Source organism: Amblyraja radiata, chromosome 19, assembly GCF_010909765.2.
Source record: "Amblyraja radiata isolate CabotCenter1 chromosome 19, sAmbRad1.1.pri, whole genome shotgun sequence".
In the NCBI taxonomy this organism is placed as follows: Eukaryota; Metazoa; Chordata; class Chondrichthyes; order Rajiformes; family Rajidae; genus Amblyraja; species Amblyraja radiata.
In genome coordinates, this window is record NC_045974.1 from 20,760,000 (window position 1) to 20,781,906 (window position 21,907).

The window sequence follows — 21,907 nt, forward strand, 5'->3', positions numbered from 1 at the left end:
ATGGAGTGGGTTGTACTGGGCTGAAATCTTTTAGAACCACTGACCCATGGTCAACTAATGATTACTTGGTACTTTTCTCCACGTTTCCCCAAGTTCTCGTTCGAACTGGGAAAGTTCTGACAAGGCATCTTTGAGTTGAAACATTAATTTGTTTCCCTCACCACAGATGCTATCTGACTTGTGGAGAGGATGTTTCCACTAATGGGAGAGTCCAGAACCCGAGGGCACAACCTCAGAATAAAATGACATACCATTAGAAAGGAAACGAGGGGGAATTTCTTTGGTCAGAGGGTGGTGAATCTGTGGAATTCCCATAAAGTTATATCAGATCCATCCTCAGCCCTGTTTAGCAGGTCATGGGTCAGACTAAGCATAGTACTAAGTAGTCTCTTGCATTAATAGCAATGGGCCATTAGTCTCATTAAGTTTACTCTGCCACTCAATCATGGCTGATTCCGTCACAACCCCATTCTCCTGCCTTCTCCCCAGTTAGGTTTAAGGGAGTTTAAGTTAATGCAGGCCACTCAGTCTATGACCTGTTACTCTCCCTCCTTTGCAGGCACCGGGGTATGTGTATGTGCTGTGCGGTCTCGGATTATTTATCTACCAGACGTTGGATGCCCTTGATGGGAAGCAGGCTCGAAAGACCAACACTTGCACTCCACTTGTGGAACTGTTTGACCATGGTTGTGATTCTTTTTCTACAGGTATGTGGACTGAAGGAACATGTTCTGTTTGGTGCACAATGACTACCAGCAATATTGGTCTTGGTTTATTATTGTCTCGTGTACTGTGATTAAATGAAAAATATTGCATGCTATGCAGTCAAATCATACTGTACATGAGTACCCATCAAGCCATGCACCAATGCAGCGTGTAGAATATACTGACGCAAGTTACAAAGAATGCAAACTATGAACTGAATTGTTTCTAAATCCATCCAATTTAAAGGCAGAATAGTTTATGGTAAACACCTCATTATAAGATGAATGCACAGTCTTTTACCCAGTGTAGGGAAATCAAGAACTAGATGACAGAAGTTTAAGGTGAAAGGGGAAAGATTTAATAACATAGGGGGCAACATTTTCACACAGAGGGTGGGGGGTGTATGGAATGAGCTGCCAGAGGAAGTTTGAGGCAGGTACTATAACAGGGTACATGGGTAGGAAAGTGTTAGATTCATATGATCCAAAAGCACGTAAATGGGACTAGCTTCGTTGGGCATCTTGGTCGGCATAGAGAGCCAGTTTCCGGGCTGTATGACTATTATCTTCAACTCAGGCAGGTTCTCAGATTGGAGGTGACCTAAGTGCCCCTCTGGTTCCTTGGATTCAGAGCTAGATAATGGGACCACTGTGTGACCTGTAACTTCTGCCACAGGTTGGATGATGGGATGAGCTATGGGGTCGATGGGGAGGTGGTGCATTCCTCTTGTTATATACACCAGGCTACCAGCTAATCTACTCGAGATTCCAACTGCATCATGGAGGAAAGGTGCTGGAGAGCTTCAAACACGTTGAGGTAGATAACTCCCTGGGACCCAATCAAGTGTATCCTAAAGGGCCTGTCCCACTTGGGCCGTCATTTACACGACAGGCCGGTAGTGACTGACACACGACGTTCCCGCGAGAGTCGTGCGCGTCATCATGCGTCCGTACAACCGTCTGGAGCGCGTGACGTCATTTGCAGATAGACACAAAATGCAGGAGTAACTCAGTGGGACCGGGAGCATCTCTGGAGAGAAGGAATGGGTGATGTTTCGGGTCGAGATTCTTCTTCAGTCTGAAAGATGGCTTGACCTGAAACGTCACCCATTGCTTCTCTCCAGAGATGCTGCCGGTCCCGCTGAGTTACTCCAACATTTTGTGTCTATCCTCAATCTCCTTGGCCCCGCTCTGGGAGTAGGAGTGGGGGCGGATCGGGATCTGCAACGGCCGTGAGCCCCAGGCCGAGTTCGACGATCGTTTGCCTGCTTCTGCTGCTGTAGGATGTGAGACGTTGCGCCGCGCCACGGTCTTGGGCCTATCCCACTTTGGCCGTCAGTTACGCGACAGGCCGGTGGCGAGCGAAGATTTTGTTCAGGACTAAGTCCACACTCCTCCACACCACTCCATGCGCCCATCACGCGCTACCCACACGCTAGCAGGTCGCGTAAATGGCGCTCGAAAGATAGCCAAGTGGGACAGGCCCTTAAGTCATTGTGGCAGCTAGGGAAGAAATTGCAAGGCCACTGGGAGGGATATATGTATCTTCAATTAGGTACCAGAAGGTCAGAGGGTGGCCTCTCTTCAAGAAAAACCTCCAGGAAAAGCCTGAAAATGGCAGGCCAGTGAACCTATCATTAGTGGAGGGCATTCTGAGAAGCAGGATGTATGTGAATTTGAAAAGGCAAGCATTGATTAGGATAGTCAACAGGGTTTTGTGCATGGGAAATAGTGTCTCATGAATTTGATTAAATCTTTTTAAAGAGGTGACCAAGAAGATTGATGATGGTGGTGCAGTAGACATTGTCACGGGTTTGGACACGCTAGAGGCCGGAAACATGTTCCCGATGTTGGGGGAGTCCAAACCAGGGGCCACAGTTTAAGAATAAGGAGTAAGCCATTTAGAACAGAGACGAGGAAACCCTTTTTCTCACAGAGAGTGGTGAGTCTGTGGAATTCTCTGCCTCAGAGGGCGGTGGAGGCAGGTTCTCTGGATGCTTTCAAGAGAGAGCTAGATAGGGCTCTTAAAAATAGTGGAGTCAGGGGATATAGGGAAAAGGCAGGAACGGTGCACTGATTGGGGATAATCAGCCATGATTATATTGAATGGTGGTGCTGGCTCGAAGGGCCGAATGGCCTCCTTCTGCACCTATTGTCTAGATCGACCTGAGCAAGGCCTTTCAAAATGTTCTGTGGGCTGCACAATGATGCAGTAATAGAATTGCTGCCTTACTGCGCCAAAGACCAGGGTTTGATCCTGACTGCGGGTGCTATCTGTATGGAGTTTGTACATTCTCCCTGTGACTGGGTTTTCTCCGATGCCCTGGTTTACTCCCACACTCCAAGACCTACAGGTAGGTCGGATAATTGGCTTTGGTAATTTGGTAATCATAAAATTATCCCTCGTGTGCAGGATAGTGCTGGTGTAAGGGGTGGTCACTGGTCGGCGCAAACCCGATGGGCCAAAAGGCCTATTTCCACTCTATCTATAAAGTTCTGCATGATAGGCTGGTATAAAAGGATAGATTACATGGGATCCAGATCAAAGTGGACGATTGGATACAGAATTGTAGGAGACAGAGTTCTGGTGATAGAGGGTTGGTTTATTCAGACTGAAGGGATGCAACCAGTGGTGTCTCACAGGGATCAGTACTGGGTTCATTCACCTTTGTACATCATTTATATTAATGGTTTGATGTGAATGTAGTTAATAGGTTTGTTGATGACACTAAAATTGGTGGTATATCTGCAATTACAACGTAATCTTGATGCACTGGCCCAAAGGGAGAGATGGAGTGTAATAATTCAAATGAATGTGAGGCTGAGGTGTTGACACATGTGTCTTAGTGCTGAGTGTTGGAGAACACAGATCAGAACTGGGGCAGCGTTTGTTTCTGATCTCCCTAAAGATGGCGTTCCCTGCAAACGTTGACCATTCCGAATGCTGCTGCTTCACGTGGTTTATAAATCTCTTCCCGCCCTTGTTTTTCCTCTCTAGTTGTGGTCGGTTTGAGCACCTGTCTGGCCATTCGCTTGGGAACCGATTCTGACCTGATGTTCTTCTCCTGCTTTATCGGGCTGTTCGTCTTCTACTGCGCCCACTGGCAAGTATATGTCTTGGGCTTCATGCGGTTTGGAAAGTAAGTTTGCTTGCTTCATTCAACACAAACCTCAAAATAGAGTCTAGCTAGGAGAATTATTCTCTGGTGTGGGAGATGTATGGAGGGTGGTGTGGAGACCAAGAATGTAAACCACTAACATACTAATATCTGATCCAAGTTCAGAGCTTGGCTTTGAATTGATCTTTAGCGTAATGGTACGGTGGGATTTGAACTTGTACCTCTCATCAGTTGCCCAGTTGTTGGCATATGATCAGTAGGCTCCTTACATAGGAGTAGAATTAGGCCCATCGAGTCTGCTCCGCCATTTGATCACGGTTGATCACTTTTCCCCTCCCATCCTCATTCTCCTTCTTCTCCCCGTAACCTTTGACACCCTTTCTAATCAAGAATGTCAATCTCTGCTTTAAAAATACCCGATGACTTGGCCTCTACAGCCGTCTATGGCAATGAATTCCGCAGATTCACCATCCTCTGACTAAATAAATTCCCCCTCATCTCCATTCTAACAGTATGTTATTTTATTCTGAGCTGTGTCCTCTGGTCCTAGACTCTGCCACTACAGGTGGTAGAATAATGATGTGTTAGGTTGCCACCGTAAAACCCGAGCTGTAATAATGCAGGGAACGGCAAGAGTCAAGAGTGTTTAATTGTCAGATACATCAGAACAATGGAATAAATACGCAATAAGCAATAATACAAGAAATTATACCAGGTGATTATTTCTTCATAGTACAACCTAGTACAAGTATCTGTGATGGTTCAGGTAGGGTTAAGGTTTGTGTTATACAGGGTGGTTCAAGAACCTAATGGTTATAGGCTAGAAGCTCCTGTTGAACCTGATGATCAGTGTTTTCAGGCTCCTGTACCACCTTTGAGATGGTAGCAGCGAGATTACAGCATGGCCAAGGTGGTGTGAGTCTTTGATATTGGCTGCCTTTCTCTATCCGAGCGACCAGAACTGATCACAGTACTACACGTGTGTTCTCCACTGAGCCCAGTACTGCACGTGTGGTCTCACCAACAACATGTGCAATTCCATCCCGACCGATGAAGGCTAGCGTGCCAAACACAGTCTTTATTGCCCTTTCTACCTGTGTGGCACTTTCAGGGAACCATGTACCTGCACACCCAGGTCTCGTGAGGTGATACAGGAGCGCAGCAGTAGAGTTGCTGCTTTACAGCACCAGAGACCCGGGTTCAATCCTGACCTCGGGTGCAGTCTGTGCGGAGTTTGTACATCCTCCTTGTGATTGCGTGGGTTTTCTTCGCATGCTCCAGTTTCCTCCCACACTCCAAACCTCTTGCAGGTTTGTAGGTTAATCGGCTTATGTAAATTATCCTGGGGATGTAGGATATAAAAGTGTTCATGTGATTTTTGGTCGACGTGGACACGGTGGGCTGAAGGGCCTGTTTCCATGCTGTATCTCTCAAATAAACTAAACTGAGCCAAGTATACCCCAAGTGTGGTCTCATCAATGACTTGTACAATTGCATCATGACTCTTATACTCACTCCGCTGACAGACAAAGCCAAGCAGGCCAAACAGTATAATAAAAAGTCATAGAGTGATACAGTCTGGAAACAGGCCCTTCAGCCCAACTTGCCCACACCGGCCAACGTGTCCCAGCTACACTAGACCCACCTGCCCGCGTTTGGTCCATTTCCATCAAAATCTGTCCTATCCATGTACCTGTCTAACTCTTTCTTAAATGTTGGAATAGTCCCTGCTTCAACTACCTCCTCTGGCAGCTTGTTCCATACACCCACCACCCTTTGTGTGAAAAAGTTACCCCTCAGATTCCTATTATATCTTTTCCCCTTCACCTTAAACCTATCTCCTCTGTCCTTGATTTACCTACTCTGGACAAGACACTCCCAGGGCCCCGCCATTTACCGTGTAAGTCTCGTACTGCGCTTTATTCAAGTAAATTCTTGATTAACCAACTGGTCTCTCTGTCCGATTAGAGTTGATGTAACTGAAGTTCAAATCTGCGTAATGCTCATCTTTTTCTTGTCTGCCATTGGAGGAGCAACACTGTGGGACAACGTGGTGAGTTATTCGATAAAGTAACGCTGACAGTCTGATTTACTGACGTGGGTACTGTGTGAAGCAAAAGTGGAGAGAAAAGCACTTGTATTTATCTCTCAGGCCTGGGCCAAATCATTTATGTAGAGGTGTAGCGCACCAGTTCCGGAGACAAAGTCCAATGTCCACAATTGGGCAGAGGTGAATCGAATCATCCTTTTTTGCATTCAGTTCAGTAAAAATCTTACTTTACATAGGCACGATCATACTTAAGTATTACACTAGGGCAATACACAAACGTTCCAGTAGTCTGATAACACAGGGCTGCAATGCTGAGTACTATATTCTCGACTCTGGAACCTCCTTTGTTCTATCGACTATTTGAGTTTGACTTCATTGTATGTATATCTCTATAATTAAAAGTCTAAACTTGACCACTTTCTGTTTGCGCTGTATATTGATTTTAGAAAAAACGCTACCACTTATGGCTGTGATTTTTGGCTAACCTACTCAGAGTCCCATTCCGCTCATCAGGTGCAGAGGATTTTTCCCATCGATGAAAAATAAAAGAGTTATTTGTGTTTAAAAATTGTTGAGATTATCTCTCCTGTCAATCGCCGCAATGAAGGCCACGCCCCTTCTGGGAGGTGAGGGGAGGAGCTATAAAACCCGGAAGTCTGGACATGGCTCTTCTGCTGCGAAATGACGAGCGAGAGGTCACGACTCTCAGTCTGAGCTGTGAATCAACTGAACTCTGAATGTCTACTAAACTGTGAGTGTGGTTTTATGTGCCTACGGTGTCTAATGACCTGTGAGTGCCCTTAATGTGGTTTGAAAATGTGGTTTGATAATGAAGTTTGAAAATGAAAATGTGGTTGGTTTGAAAATGAAAATGAGGTTTGAAAATTAAAATGTGGTTTGAAAATGAAGTTTATAAATGAAAATGTGGTTGGTTGGAAAATGTGGTTGTCGTTGGTTGGAAAATGTGGTTGTGGTTGGTTTGAAAATGGTTGGTTGAAAAATGAAAATGTGGTTTGAATGGGGTTGGTTTGAAAATGAAAATGTGGTTTGTAAATGAAGTTTGAAATTAAAAATGTGGGTGGTTTGAAAATGTGGTTGGTTTGAAAACATGGTTGGTTGGAAAATGAAAATGTGGTTGGTTTGAAAATGAAAATGTGGTTTGAAAATTTGGTCGGCTTGAAAATGAAAATGTGGTTTGAAAGATCAGACTGTTTACTGCAGAAGTCCCGCTCATTCCGTGTGGTAGCGGACAGGACGCGCTGAATAACGCGTAATTTCCGGTGAGTTCAGAGGTCGTGCTGAATGCGGAAAGTGTTGCTGACTGCGGAAGGCCCATAGTGGAGAAGCCGCGCTGAGCCGTTTGAGTGTTCAAAAATGTTTACTACCGTATACATGGTGTGTGTGTCGTGGTGTGTGTGTGAGAGATGGAGGGTGTGTGTGTGAGATGGAGGGTGTGTGTGTGTGAGGTGGAGGGTGAGTGTGAGGTGGAGGGTGTATGTGTGTTCAATAAATAACAAATAGTACAAATAATATAGTCATTTGTAGTTCAGAGCTTATTCGCTATGTTTAATAGCCTGATGGCTATCAGGAAGAAGCTGTTCCTGAATGAGTGAGTGAGTGCATGTGTGTGCATTCTGCTTGAAATGCTGTATAATTGGATTTGCTGGCCTGCACTCTGTTTGGAGTGCTGTGTGGTTGGACTTGTTGCCTGCACTCTGCTTGCTATGAGGTTGGACTTGCTGCCTGCACTCTGCTTACTATGCAGTGAGATTGGATTTGCTGCCTGCACTCTGCTTGGAGTGCTGTGAGATTGGATTTGTGGCCTGCACTACGCTTCGAGTGCTGTGAGATTGGATTTGCAGGCCTGCACTGAATGATGACTTTTGAGGTAAATTCTCAGATTTTCTTTGTTAAAATTAGCCCGCTCAATCTCTCTATATTAAAATTGTCTTTTTTTTAATCAACAGCAGAGACATCAAGAGGCAGTGAGCAGCAGAACACAAGAGAAACAACAAGAAAGAACTTAATAAATCTCATCTTTAACATTTAAATTGTTGTTATATTTTAAGTCATTCACATTTTAAACTTTAAAAAATCCTATTTCCACTTGCAATGCCTGCGTGTTCTTCATCACAATGGGAAACTAATAGGCGGGAATGGCTGCGCTTTTGGAGAGCCACTAAGAGTGCATGGGGGGAGGTTGAGGGAAGATGGACTGAATGCGTGTGGGGGGAGGGGAATGGCAAGGAGCAGAGTGGGGGGGTGAAGGGAGGAGGGGTGACTGAGTGAACTGCCACCACACCAGCTGTGAGTGACTGCATTGCCAGCCCACCAGCCATGAGTAAGTGAACTGCCAGCCCACCAGCTGTAAGTGACTGAAGTGCCAGCCCACCAGGCATGACTTGGTGAACGGCCAGCCCACCAGCCATGACTCACTGAACTGCATGTCCAAGAATCCATTCAGTCCACAATGTCCATGCTAGCCCTCTGAAAACCAGTCCCTTCAGCACACAACACCCATACCAGTGCTCCAGAGATCCACGCAAGGATAGACTTTCCTCCTTCATTGCTGTGATCTGTAAAAAAAGATGAAAATGTCTAAAATTGATTGTCCACCCTCCTCCCCCTTCTCTCACAGAGTCTGTCACCTGTTTTCGGCAGAATTTCTGGCAGTTTCTCAGCTGCCAGCCCGCCAGGCCTGAGTTACTGAGCTGCCAGCCCGCCAGGCCCGAGTGACCGAGCTGCCAGGCCTGAGTGACCGAGCTGCCAGGCCTGAGTGACCGAGCTGCCAGGCCTGAGTGACCGAGCTGCCAGGCCTGAGTGACCGAGCTGCCAGGCCTGAGTGACCGAGCTGCCAGGCCTGAGTGACCGAGCTGCCAGGCCTGAGTGACCGAGCTGCCAGGCCTGAGTGACCGAGCTGCCAGGCCAGAGTGACCGAGCTGCCAGGCCAGAGTGACCGAGCTGCCAGGCCAGAGTGACCGAGCTGCCAGGCCAGAGTGACCGAGCTGCCAGGCCAGAGTGACCGAGCTGCCAGGCCTGAGTGACCGAGCTGCCAGGCCTGAGAGACCGAGCTGCCAGGCCTGAGAGACCGAGCTGCCAGGCCTGAGAGACCGAGCTGCCAGGCCTCAGAGACCGAGCTGCCAGGCCTCAGAGACCGAGCTGCCTGGCCTCAGTGACTGAGCTGCCAGCCCAAGAATTCATTTGGCTCACAATGTCCATACTAGCCCTTGAAACCAGTCCCTTCAGCCCACAACACCCATGCTAGCGCTCCAGAAAGCCCCACCTGCCCACTGGCCAGCAATATTGGAATTGGTGGAGAGGTGGAATATTGCGTTGGGGGACCAGCCCTCCCATGTGAAGCTCGGACCCAACGGGTCCCACTTAGTCTCGTATATTATTATTTGATTGGATAGCATGCAAAGCGTTTCACTGTACCTCGGTACACTTGACAATAACAAGTGTCCTTGCTAAGACAGTGCTCCATTTCCATGTACATTCCAATGTTGTGTTGACACAAAGTTTATGTTGCTTTTTGTTATGTTACATTCCGCTGCATGTGGACATCCCCCATAAAACTTTACGCAGGATGGCTAGAGAAAGGTAATACACAATTTCTGAATGTGTTCTGATCATTCCGAGTGAGTAAGGTTCAGAGTGAAAAGAGAGATGGTGGAGTCTGACATTCACAGATCCTTTTTGCTGAAAAGAAGTGCAAATGTTTTATAATAAAAGAAACTGCTGGTGTATACCAAAGATAGATACAAAGTGCTGAAGTAACTCAGCGGAGTAGGCGACATATCTGGATAACATGAATGGGTGACGTTTTGGGTCGGGAGCCTTCTTCAAACTGATGTTTTGATGTTCTTGCTGCTGTTACGCATGGTTACAGCTCTTATTTCTTCCCACAAAGATTCCAGTATTAGGAATACGGATGAAAATACTTGCAGTGTTTGGGATAATCGCTGGCGCTATCTATTCCTGTGTCAAATACTTCCAAGTCATCTTTACTGGCGGCATGGGGAAAAATGGCTCCACAATAGCGGTAGGCAAACATGGCAGATCTTCGTGTTGTTGCCATTCTCTAGCTCCTGATCTTTATTGTCACATTTCCTTCTTCCTTTTCCCAGGGAACCAGCGTTCTCTCGCCAGCCTTGCACATCGGGCTTGTTATGGTAATGGCCGCAATGATCTACAAGAAATCCACTACACATTTGTTTGAGGAACACCCTTGTCTCTATGTCCTGGCATTCGGATGCGTGACTTCAAAAGTCACCAACAAATTGGTGGTACGTTCATCTCAAACTCATCTCAATGACAGCAGTTCACCTTTTACTTTAACCAAGTCTTATCATTCGGCATTGTCATTGAGTCATGCAGCACAGAAACAGGCCCTTCCACTCAACTCAACCATGCCGACCAAGATGTCCTGGTATCCTACATTTGGCTCATAAGACTCTGAACCTTTCTGTCCATGTACCTATCCAAATATTGTTATAAGTACCTGCCTCTACCTCTTCTTCTGGCAACTTGTTCTGTATACCCATCATCCTCTGTGTGGAAAAAGTTGCCAGCCATGTTCCTAGTAAATCTTTGCCCCTTCACCTTAAATCTATGTTTTCTGGTACCTGATTCCCCTACCTTAGAAAAAAAGACAGTGTGCATTTACTCTATTTCTCTCATGATTTTATACCCCTCATCCTCCTGCGCTCCAAGGAATAGTCCTAGCCTGCCCAACCACTCCCTATAGCTCAGGCCCTCGAGCCCTGGCAAAATCCTCATGTCTTCTCTTCAGCCTTTCCAATAACAAGGTGACCAAAACTGAAAACAATACTACAAGTGCGGCTTCTGCAACATCTTGTACAACTGTAAGATAACATCCCAACTTTTATACTCAACTCCTTGTCCGATGAAGACCTCCTTCACCACAACGCCAATCTCGGAGTGCAATGTACTTGAGGGTTTATCGAAGATTCAATCCTTTGAGGGAGATCATGCTATCCTAACCTTGAATCCCAGCCACTGGCATGGCCAGCTCTGCATACCTGAACCAGCTCCAGGTGCTTTCCACGTAACTGCGGAAATCAACATCAAGGTCAATGTTTGGTCTGGTTTATTACTGTTACATAAACTGAGATACAGTAAGAAAATTTTGTTTTGTGTTCTATATAGGCAAATCTAGCATGCATGTGCACAACAGGTAGTGCAAAACAGAAAATAAGCAGAGTGCAGAATAGAGAAAAACAGCTACAGAGGAAGTGCAGATAAAAAAAAGTACAAGGAGGTAGGTTGGAAGATATGGAAATTCATTCTTGGTTTATGAGAGGTTCGTACAGTTGTCTGTTCAGCAGGGAAGAAGCTATTCCCGAACCTAGTTGTACATGCATTCATGGTAATGTTCTGCCTGACGGGAGTGGGGAGGTGAGGGAGTGACCTGGGTGTGAGTGGTCCTTGATTATATTGGCTGCCTTCCAAAGGCAGCGTGAAGTGTACAGGGGGTCGATGGTGGGGAGTCTCCTCTGTGTGATGGACTGGCTACACCTACAACTGCAATTTATTGTGGTTGTGGGCAAGGCATTTGTCATACAAAATAGCAGTGAGTTCACTGATAATCAAAGATACTAGAGGAGCTCCTCTAGTATCTTTGCTGATAATTTTGTTTTAATGCAGTAATAATCTGAAATGCATCTGAAAGTTGCTCCTCAGGTTCCTATTAAATATTTTCCGGTTCCTATTAAATAGTTTCCCTTCTCACCTAAAACTTGTCCTCTGGTTCTTGATTCACATGGCCTGGGGAAAAGACTCTGTGCATTCACCCTATCTGTTCCCCTCATGATGTTATAAACCTCTATTAGATAACCCCTCAGCCTCCTGTGTTGTAGAGCCGTGCGTAAAGGGGTGATGGGGCAGTGGTATGTGTCTATGAATGCCTCTTTCAGTTTACTTGTATGGATCCTAATTGGTGCTGGTGCTCCCTCTGAAGACCTTGGACCAGAAACCAATCAATGTTTATTAGCTGGCAAATAGTTCCATGTGTGAGTCTACTAAAGAGCATCAGGTTTGTTTTGTGTGTGTGGCTTGTTTGTGTTCATTCATACCTGCTGCATTCAGAGGTCGGTGACATCTGTCATGTTCTGTTCAGAGAGAAATACACAAAGTGCTGAAGGAAATCAGCAAGTCAGGCAGCTTCTGTGGAGGTACATAAAAATGCTGGAGAAACTCAGCGGGTGCAGCAGCATCTATGGAGCGAAGGAAATAGGTAACGTTTCGGGCCGAAACCCTTCTTCAGCATCTGTGGAGGCAGTGTTTCATGGACAGGCAGTGTTTTATGTCAGGAATCTTCTTCAGACATGAAATGTCGCCAGTCCATTCCCTCCACAGATGCTGAGTGACCCGCTGAGTTCCTCCAGCACTTTATTTTACTCAAGATTTAGTTTAGTTTGGTTTATTATAGTGATGTGTGCTGAGGTAGTGAAAAGCTATTATGTTGCCTGCTATCCAGTCAGCAAAACATGATTACAATCAACCTGTCCACAGTCACAGGATAAAGGGAATATGTTTAATGCAAAATAAAGTGAATTAAAGTCTGATTAATGATAGTCCGAGGGTCTCCAATGAGGTAGACGGGAGCAGGACTACTCTCTGGTTGGGGAGAGGATAGTTCAGTTAGTGATTTGCGTTCTTTGTACAAAATGAGCTTGATGGCTGTCTGTTGGGAAGGGACTGAAGGTGTCAGGGCTGGCTCGATTGAAAGAAAGTGCGGCTCTCCTAGCACAAGATCTGAAGGAGTGTTGAGGATGGAGTAATCAGCTGTGGGTTCAGGTGCTGAGGGGCTGATGATGTCCCATTGGAAAAACACATGAAGGAGGTGAAATCATTGCAGGGTTTTGGGGGAAGAGCCTCACAAGGAGCATGCACAACTGGTTGTATGGTAGAAAAGAATGATTACTTTACCGTCTGAGGTGGCAGTAAACTGCACACTAGCATTTCAGATTACTCTATAATGACACATTTGCCTGTCACTTTGTAGGTGGCACACATAACCAAAAGCAAGATGAAGCTACAAGACACAACATTCATCGGACCTGCACTGCTCTTCTTCAATCAGTACTTCAATAGCTTTATTAATGAGTATTATGTACTGTGGGTAGCAATGGTAAGTACCATACCTTCACCTAGCATGGCTAGGATTTAAGTTGAGATTACACAGGGTCATGATAAAGATATGGCATGGATAAAGTGAACGCTCATTCTTTATGATTGGGTAGAGGATTCTAAAACTAGAGGGCAGTCAAAGCCACAGACAGGTAATGCCAAATGAAATATAGTATCACAGTTACAGAGAAAGTGCAGATAGAAAAAAGCCCAAGGACTGCAATGAGGTGGGTTGCGATATTGGGACTACACCCTACCTTATGGAAGGACTGTTAATGGCAGCACAGTGGCACACCAGTAGAGTTGCTGCCTTACAGGTACAGTACAAATTCTGTACAGACAGTACTCGTGGACAGGAGTGAACCCGGGTCTCTGGCGCTGTGAGGCAGCAACTCTACTGTTGCCCCTCCGTGCCACCCGTGGTGTTACATGCTTTCAAGCTTTTGTATCTTTTGCCTTACGGGAGAGGGAAGAAGGGGGAATGACGGGGGTGTGAATGGTCTCTTGAGGCAGTGTGGTGGTGGGAAGCTGGATTGCGTGATGGACCATGTGAACCCTGTTCCGGTACCTTTCAGATCCTGTCTCTGTGCGACCTGCTGCTTTACTACACGACCGTCTGCATTCAGATTGCGGCACACCTGCGCATCGAGGTCTTCCGCATCCCCCTGCAAGCAGCAGAGCAGAAGCAGAGCCACAACGAGTGACAATTTGCCCAGCAGGAGGAGCGGCGAGGGACCACCAGAACAATGCCACCACGACCAAACACTAACCCCACACCTCCTCGTTAATCACCGTATAATTAAAATTTAAATGGTGCAACTGCTGCCTCACAGCACCAGACACCTGGTTCAGTCCTGACCTTGGGTGCTCTCTGTGTGGAGTTTGCACGTTCTCCCTGCGATTGTTGGTGTTTTCCTTCGGGTGCTCAGATTTCCACCCACACCCCAAAGACTTGTGGGTTTGTAGGTTAATTGGCTATCTGTAAATTGCACCCGGTGTGCAGGGAGTGGGTGAGAAAGTGGGCTAACGTAGAATTAGTGAAATGGTCAATGTGGATTCAAGGGCCCAGTTTCCATGTTGCATCACTAAACTAAAACTTTTTCATGCAAAGTTGTTGTCAAAAGTAATTTCCTGACTTTGATCCTTGCTGTTGGTGTCTGAGGGGAAATAATGATGTTGATGTTCATAGCCTTCGATACCACAGTCCAGTTTCTGTACATCCAGTAACTAAGTCTCTGCTGCTGCTGTGACCGTCTCTACGCTACTTCTGTTCTCTAAAGGGCCTGGCTGCCTAACTTAATTAATAACAGTTTTTTTAACTTGCATTTTTTTTTGTAGTAAATGATGGACTTACAAATTAATTGAAGAGCATAAAAATCAATATACCAAGAATTTTCAAATGTGTCTAACTTTCGAAAGGTATCGGGTCTGTAATACCGTCACATGCAAAACTCTGCTTGTTGCTCTGCTGTTCAATATATAGAATCATAGAAAATAGGTGCAGGTGTAGGCCATTCGGCCCTTCGAGCCTGCACCACCATTCAATATGATCATGGCTGATCATCCAACTCAGTATCCTGTACCTGCCTTCTCTCCATGCCCCCTGATCCCTTTAGCCACAAGGGCCACATCTAACTCCCTCTTAAATATAGCCAATGAACTGGCCTCAACTACCTTCTGTGGCAAAGAGTTCCAGAGACTCACCACTCTCTGTGTGAAAAATGTTTTTCTCATCTCGGTCCTAAAGGATTTCCCCTTTATCCTTAAACTGTGACCCCTTGTCCTAGACTTCCCCAACATCGGGACCAATCTTCCTGTATCTAGCCTGTCCAACCCCCTGATAGCGTGCGGGAACCAGGGAGCTGCCAGTTGTATTCTGATCTACGGGGACAGCCTGGAGTTGGGCACACAGGCTTCAGAGTCTGAGGCGTGCATGGTGGATCCATGTGTGGGTCGGTGGTGTAGCCAACCCATCAACATGATGAATTTCCAAAGGTTGACCGCACTCTGTAATCACCTCCACCGCCCAGATCAGTCATCACCAGCATCTTGTCAAGGGGCAGACAGCATCAGTGGAAGGAATGGATAGACCTGATCTGGCATCCTTTTGTCTCCTTTTCACCTCCAACCTTTCTCACTTACTCCACCCATCTGCCAATCACCCCCCTCACATGTATCCATCTATCACTTGCCAGGCTTTGTCCACCCCCACCTCATTGGGTTGACTGGAATCATGTATAGTCTTTCTGCTGACTGATTAGCACGCAACAAGAGCTTTTCACTCTACCTCGGTACACGTGACAAACTAAACTCAAACTTTTTCAGTCCCATCCCAAAGCGTCATCTGTCCATTCCCTCCACAGATACTGATTAACCCGCAGAGTTCCTCCAGCACTTTGTGTTTTGCTCAAGGCCCCAGCATCTACAGTTCCTTGTGTCTCCACCTCTTGTCAAGGGAATTAGGGATTAAATACTAACAAGCGTGAAATTTACTCTAAACTGCTGAAAACAATCAAGTGAATTATGTGTTATCTGGGATCAAGATGCCGTTTCTAAATATTAGCTAAGATAGCTTTGGTTCATGGTGTATACTGTGTTTAGTGCAGGCTACATAGAGGAATTATGGGTTTGCAGTCCAGTAAATGTTCATTTACAAGTCCAGCGGGTTCATGTATAACGGAATTATAAAACGTGCAGTTTCTCAGGTTTTGATATTTATAAACTGGCTGGGAGAAATTATTTAGTTCAGCAATCGCCAAATCTTGTATTTACTTTGTACCTTTCCATTAAACTAAAAATCAAATGTGCCTAAATATTATTTGTCTCATTAACTTTCTTGTGCTGAGCAGAATGACAATGCAACATATTCTCAATCAATCAAACGCAAAAGAGGCTATTCAGTCCTTCAAGTTTGTTCTGCCTTATTCCATTCACCTGAGCCATCCTAATAATCCTTACTCAACAAACATTGAACAATGATGGTGGCGCAGAGGGTAGTGCTGCTGTCTCATGGCGCCAGAGATCTGGGTTCAATCCTGAGCTCGGGTGCTGTCTGAGTGGAGTTTGCACATTTCCCCTGTGACCACTTGGGTTTTCTCCAGGTGCTCCGGTTTCCTCCCACATCCCAAAGATGTGTGGGTTTGTGCAACTGAGTACACTGCCATCCTTGAAAGCCAATTCATTATTTCTTCAGGTTACCCTGCATATAGAATATCCAACTGACTGTTACATTTAGCTCTTGGCCCAAACCACCACGAGCCCGTCCCATAGGTCATTCAGCCCATTGAGTCTGCCCTCTCCATTCAATCACGGCTGATCTATCTTTCCCTTTTCTCCTCCCTTTAACCCTTGATGTCATGGAAAGTTTTCAAGGGAGGAGAGAAAGTTAAAAAAGCGGAAGAATACTTTTATTGCTCTTGTCGTTGTACTGCAGCTGGATGGTACAATAATCAGCAGGTACAATCAGATGGTACAATAACTGTATGTAACAAGTGGTTCCTCTTTTACAAACATCCTTTAACTTAATTTTGTTGGAATATAGATACAAGTCACTGGATATGCAACTGCCCCTTCACAGTTTTGCAATGGGTTGCATCAAAACCACATACAACAAAAAAAGAAAAACGATAAATAGAAACGGAGAGAGGAATCTAGTTCTTGGTTTCTCAGAAGGAACTCACATCCAACTTTTGAAGTTAATAATATTGTAGGAGCTCGATTGTATGAAAATGTGCCTGTAAGTCAGGTTGAAATGTTCTGAAGACGTGTACCGACCTGAAACGTCACCTATCCATGTTCTCCGGAGATGCTGCCTGGCCCACTGAGTTACTCTAATATTATTTGTCTATCTTTGGCATAAACCAATATCTGCAGTTCCTTTTATTCCAAAAGTTAAAATTAGACTTTTTTATTTTTAAACATGTACCTGTTGGAGTCAGGTTTAAACTATACCTTATGTGGAAATAAAGAACTGAGTGCTGGTTTACAAACTTTAGGTATATTTTGTGTGCACATTTCAATTCATTTGGCAGGAAAGATAACACAGATAGACACAGTGTAGGAGTAATTTCTAGAGAAAAGGAATAGGTAATATTTCGGGTCGGGAACCTTCTTCAGATCAGAAACATTCCTTTTCTCCAGAGATGCTGTCTGACCATATGAGTTACTCCAGTACTTTGTCTATCCTTGGCATAAACCCACATCTGCTGTTCCTACACAGATAACATGGGGTTCAGTCATGGACTGAAGGGCAGGACTGGATATTTGGACTTAAATCCCCATCATGGCAGCTGGAGAATTTAAATTCAGTTCACATGAATAAATCCAGAATTTGTTTTCTTTCCCAAAACTAGAGGGCATCAGTTTCAGGTGAGAGAGGAAAGATTTGAAAGAGACCCGAGGGGCGATTACTTCGCACCAAGTAGAGGGATTGAGCTGCCAGAGAAGGTTGTTGAAGCAGGTACTCTGACAATATTTAAAAGACATTTGAACAGGTTTAGGTTTATTAATGTCATGTGTACTGAGGTACAATGAAAAGCTTTGTTTTGCATGCTATCCAAATAGATCAAATATACCACACTAATGCAATCAGTTCAAACTCAAGTACAATAGGTAGAGCACAGAGGGGGATACAGAGTGCGGAATATAGTTCTCAGCTTTGTAGCGCATCCGTTCCTTATGGGCTAACTGCAGACAAATGAGACTAGCTTAAACGGTCAGCATGGACGTGTTGGGCTGAAGGATCTGTTTCCTTTACTCAATTAGCTGTCAACTGAGGCATGGTGGTGCAACTGTAGAGTTCCTGCCTTTAAATGCCAGAGACCCAGGTTCAATCCTGATAATGGATGCTGTCTGAACACCGTGACCATGTGGGTTTTCTACAGCTGCTCCGGTTTCCTCCCACACTCCAAAGATATGCAGGTATGGCTTCAGTGATCGTTGGTCGGCATGGACTCGGTGGGCCAATGGTCTTGTTTCCGCGCAGTATTTCTTAACTATACTAAAATGCTCTGCTAATGCTGAGCTGGATGTGAGTTCATGTCATGGTTTGCTGCCTCAAACATGCCCGACACACCCTGCTGTGCAATGTCCCAGCTCCACACTCATCCCCTCGCACTGCACCTCACCACTTCTCGTCCAAACATCTCCCTTGCTGGGGCCTCGGGCCACACTGGGCGTGCGGGCAGCTCTGTGATGTGCAAGTTGCTGCTGGAAACCTCTGGAGAAAGTGAACACTGAGAGCTTGCAGTGTGCACAGGAGCTAGTTTATTACGTCGATCATGACCTTTAATTTTCACGAAAAATCACTCACTGAATCCCTTCAACAGACAGAGGAAATAGTTCATTTAGTTTAATTTAAGATGTTAGTTTAATTTAGATTTTGTTTTTTTGTTTAGTTTAGTAACTTTTTCACACAAAGGGTGGTGGGTGTATGGAATGAGCTGCCAGAGGAGGTAGTTGAGGCAGGTACCATCGCAACATTTGTGAAACATTCAGACAGGTACATGGATAGGATAGGTTTAAAGGAATATGGGCTAAATGCAGGCAGGTAGGACTAATGTAGATGAGACATGGTGCTCGGTGTGGGCAAGTTGGGCTGATGGGGCTGTTTCCACGCTGTCTGACTATGATTCTAGCTTAACTTCAAGTAGTAATTCAGTTACGTCACGTGTACCGAGGTAAAATGAAAAGCTTTTTTGTTGTGTGCTATCCAGTCAGCGAAAAGACTATACAAGATTACAATCAAGCCATCCACAGAGTACAGATACAGGATAAAGGGAACAACATTTAGTGCAAGATGAATAAATAAAGATTTAAAAGAGTGGGGCGATTGTAATGAATGAGAACAGATCCACCTCTGGAACCAGCACGCAGAGTCGCCTGGTTTGGGTACCATCTTGGCATGCTGATAGCTACAATTCTATATTCCTCTCTCTGAATTACTACTTTCATTCATTCCACTTTACCTACAATAGGCTCTCTGTGTGGAGTCTGAATGCAGCCAGTCAGAACAATTAGCATTTAATGTTTTGCAATTTCCACCTTCCCTCCCCAGTTTTCATTCCCCTGCCCCTTCCCTCCACCCCATATTTACACACATTTCTCCCACTATCTCCCATCTCCTCGACCCCATTGCGAACATTGGACTTTGGCTCGAGAACTGATGGACTACAATGCAGAGAATTATATTCTGCACTATGTATCTTCCTCATTGCTCCTGATTTGAACTGATTGTAACTATGTATGGTATATCTGATCCTTTTGGTTAAGCTTTAACAAAGCTTTTCACTGTACCTCGTACAGGTGACAATAATAAACCTAAACCCTGCTCCTTTCTCCTTCTCCATAATATCATCTCCCATCCCCGAGTTCCACTGTTGAGCACAAAGCAACGTCAGTCAACACTTCAAACATGAAGTGCAGTCAGTTAATCCCATCACAGTATCTCTGATCTTTATAATCTTTACCAAGTACCCTGTTGAAGGCTCCACTTGAATCTTGCTTTTCCCTGTCTTTCATATCAGAGTTCTTTCTCATTAGTCTTATTCCATCAGAAGAAAAATAAATGTGAACATGGGTTCATTCAATATTTCGCCGCTCTAAAACATTAGTTTTTCCAGTCATCAGAAAATGCTAAATATACAATTTCCTTCAGCAGGATTCCCTATTTAGCTAAAATATAGATATTAGTACTGTACAGCTCTAATTATGAACTCTGCTACCACTGCTAATCTTACATCTGATCCCTTTCAATTATTGACTCTCCAAATTAGCTCCCTCAACTTGTCCATGAATCTCTTCAATGAATGGTCCCTCTGAGGTTCTGCACCGTAACTCCCTTTGTTCTGCAGGCTTCCAAAAACTATGCAAATACTATCAATTGGAAAGTTTGTTTCTCTCCAAGTTTACTGTGGCAGCAGGTACAGAAGTCAGAAATCACACTAATTGTCCACTCGGGACAATGCTGATTTCAGCACGTCTACATCCTCCTTGTAACCATACGCATTCTCCCTGGCTGCGCTGGTTTCCTCACATAATCCCAGAACCTGGGTTTTGATTGGTATGGGTTCATTATTGTCACGTGTCACAGGGAAAATCTTTGTGCTATTCATGTAAATCATATCACATTAATCATTTAATTGTCCAATGTAAATTACCATCAATGCATGGGTAAGTGGCCAAAAAAAAGAGGAATTAATTAACATATGAGATGAGGATACCGAGGGGGTAACCTTATTGAGGTGCACAAGATCATGAGGGGCACCGATAAAGTGAAGAACGCTCACAGACGTTTCCCAGGGTATAGATTTGTAAAATTAGAGGGCACAGTTAAGGCGAGAGGAGAGAGATCTCAGGGGAAACTTTTCACTCAGAGGATAGTCTGTACCTGGAACGAGCTGCCAGAGGAAGCTGTAGTTGCAGGTACAATTTTGACTTCTAAAGGACATTTGGACAGATATATGGATAGGAAGGGTTTAGGAGGAATACGAGCCAAATGAGACAAGCCCAAACTACCAACTTGGTCAGCATGCGCAAGGTGGGCCAAAGGGCCAGTTTGGCTCGATGACTATGTAAGAGAGGGCAAGTTACAGGACTGCAGGAATCAGGCATCGAGGTTGGTTACACACTCAACCAGCCCAGCAACAAACCTTGTCCCAATAGGTTGACTAGGACATGGAAGATGCTTTGAAAACATGTCATATAGAACATAGAGCAGTACAGGACAGGAACAGGCCCTTCAGCTGACAATGTCTGTGCCAAACATGATGCCAAGACCAACTCTTATCTGCCTCACATGATTCATAGCCCTCCATATTCATTGATATTTGTTTATTGTCACATGTACCGAGGTACAGTGAAAACTAAAGTGAAAATTCCAACTTGCAAACACCAGCTGCCCCTCATCCCCAGAGGCTGCTTATGACAACACAATTCACACAGTATGTGGGTATATGGAACTAGCTGCCAGGGGAGGTAGGAACTGTAGCAACATTTAAAATAAATTTGGACAGGTACATGGATAGGAAATGTTTAGAAGTATATGCACCAAACACCGTCAGATGGGGTGAGTGTAGATGGGGCATCTTGGTCAGCATGGGCAAGTTGAGCTGAAGGGCCTGTTTCTGTGTTGTACGAGGCTATAATGTGAAGGGCAACATTTTCCCCTTTGAGGGTGGTGGGTATATGGAACGAGCTGCCACAGGAGGTAGTCGAGGCAGGTGCTATAACATTTAAAAGTAGCACTGAACCTCGGTACAAATGATAATAATAAACTAAATAATAAACAGGAGGACGGGTACATGGATAGGATGGGTTTACAGGGTTATGGGCCAAACGTTGGCAAATGGGATGTGACAATGAACTAAACGAAGTGTTGATGGGGCATCTTAGTGCGCATGGTCAAGTTGGGCTGAAGGATCTGTTTCCGTGCTGTATGACTGTGACTGACTGCCACGCTGGCCTGTGTGATTAGACAGAATTAATTTGTTTAAGAAAGAACTGCAGATGCTGGAAAAATCAAAGGCAGCCAAAAATGCTGGAGAAACGTCTTCAGTCCGAAGAAGGGTCTCAACGTGAAACGTCACCTACTCCTTCGCTCCATAGATGTCGTCTCACCCGCTGAGATTCTCCAGCATTTTTGTCTACCGACAGAATTAATTTGATCAGGTAGTCACGTTTCAATGTGTTGGAACTGATTCAAAGGACATCAGATGAAAGAATCAAAGTGAAGTACACCAACAACTGTCAAATGTTTCCACAATTTCATTACGAGTCCATGAAGACATCATTGCTAAAAATAAAACCATGACTGCTGCATGACAGCACGCAGAGCTGCCTCGGCATCTTTTACTGTTACTAAATGGCTATATGTTTGTTGCGAG

General features: G+C 45.0%; 1 protein-coding gene across 1 annotated transcript in view; it reads left to right on the forward strand.

Annotated features, from left to right (window-relative positions):
- LOC116983964 (cholinephosphotransferase 1-like) overlaps nt 1-13,811 on the forward strand; it is a 32,698-nt gene extending 18,887 nt beyond the window's left edge. Inside the window, exons 2-8 of the mRNA XM_033037930.1 lie at nt 560-707; nt 3,703-3,844; nt 5,792-5,876; nt 9,784-9,915; nt 10,001-10,159; nt 12,901-13,026; nt 13,601-13,811. Of these exons, the coding sequence (XP_032893821.1) occupies nt 560-707; nt 3,703-3,844; nt 5,792-5,876; nt 9,784-9,915; nt 10,001-10,159; nt 12,901-13,026; nt 13,601-13,729 (921 nt within the window). The 3' untranslated portion in view covers nt 13,730-13,811. The remainder of the gene's footprint in view (nt 1-559; nt 708-3,702; nt 3,845-5,791; nt 5,877-9,783; nt 9,916-10,000; nt 10,160-12,900; nt 13,027-13,600) is intronic.
- The last annotated feature ends 8,096 nt before the right edge of the window (nt 13,812-21,907 follow it).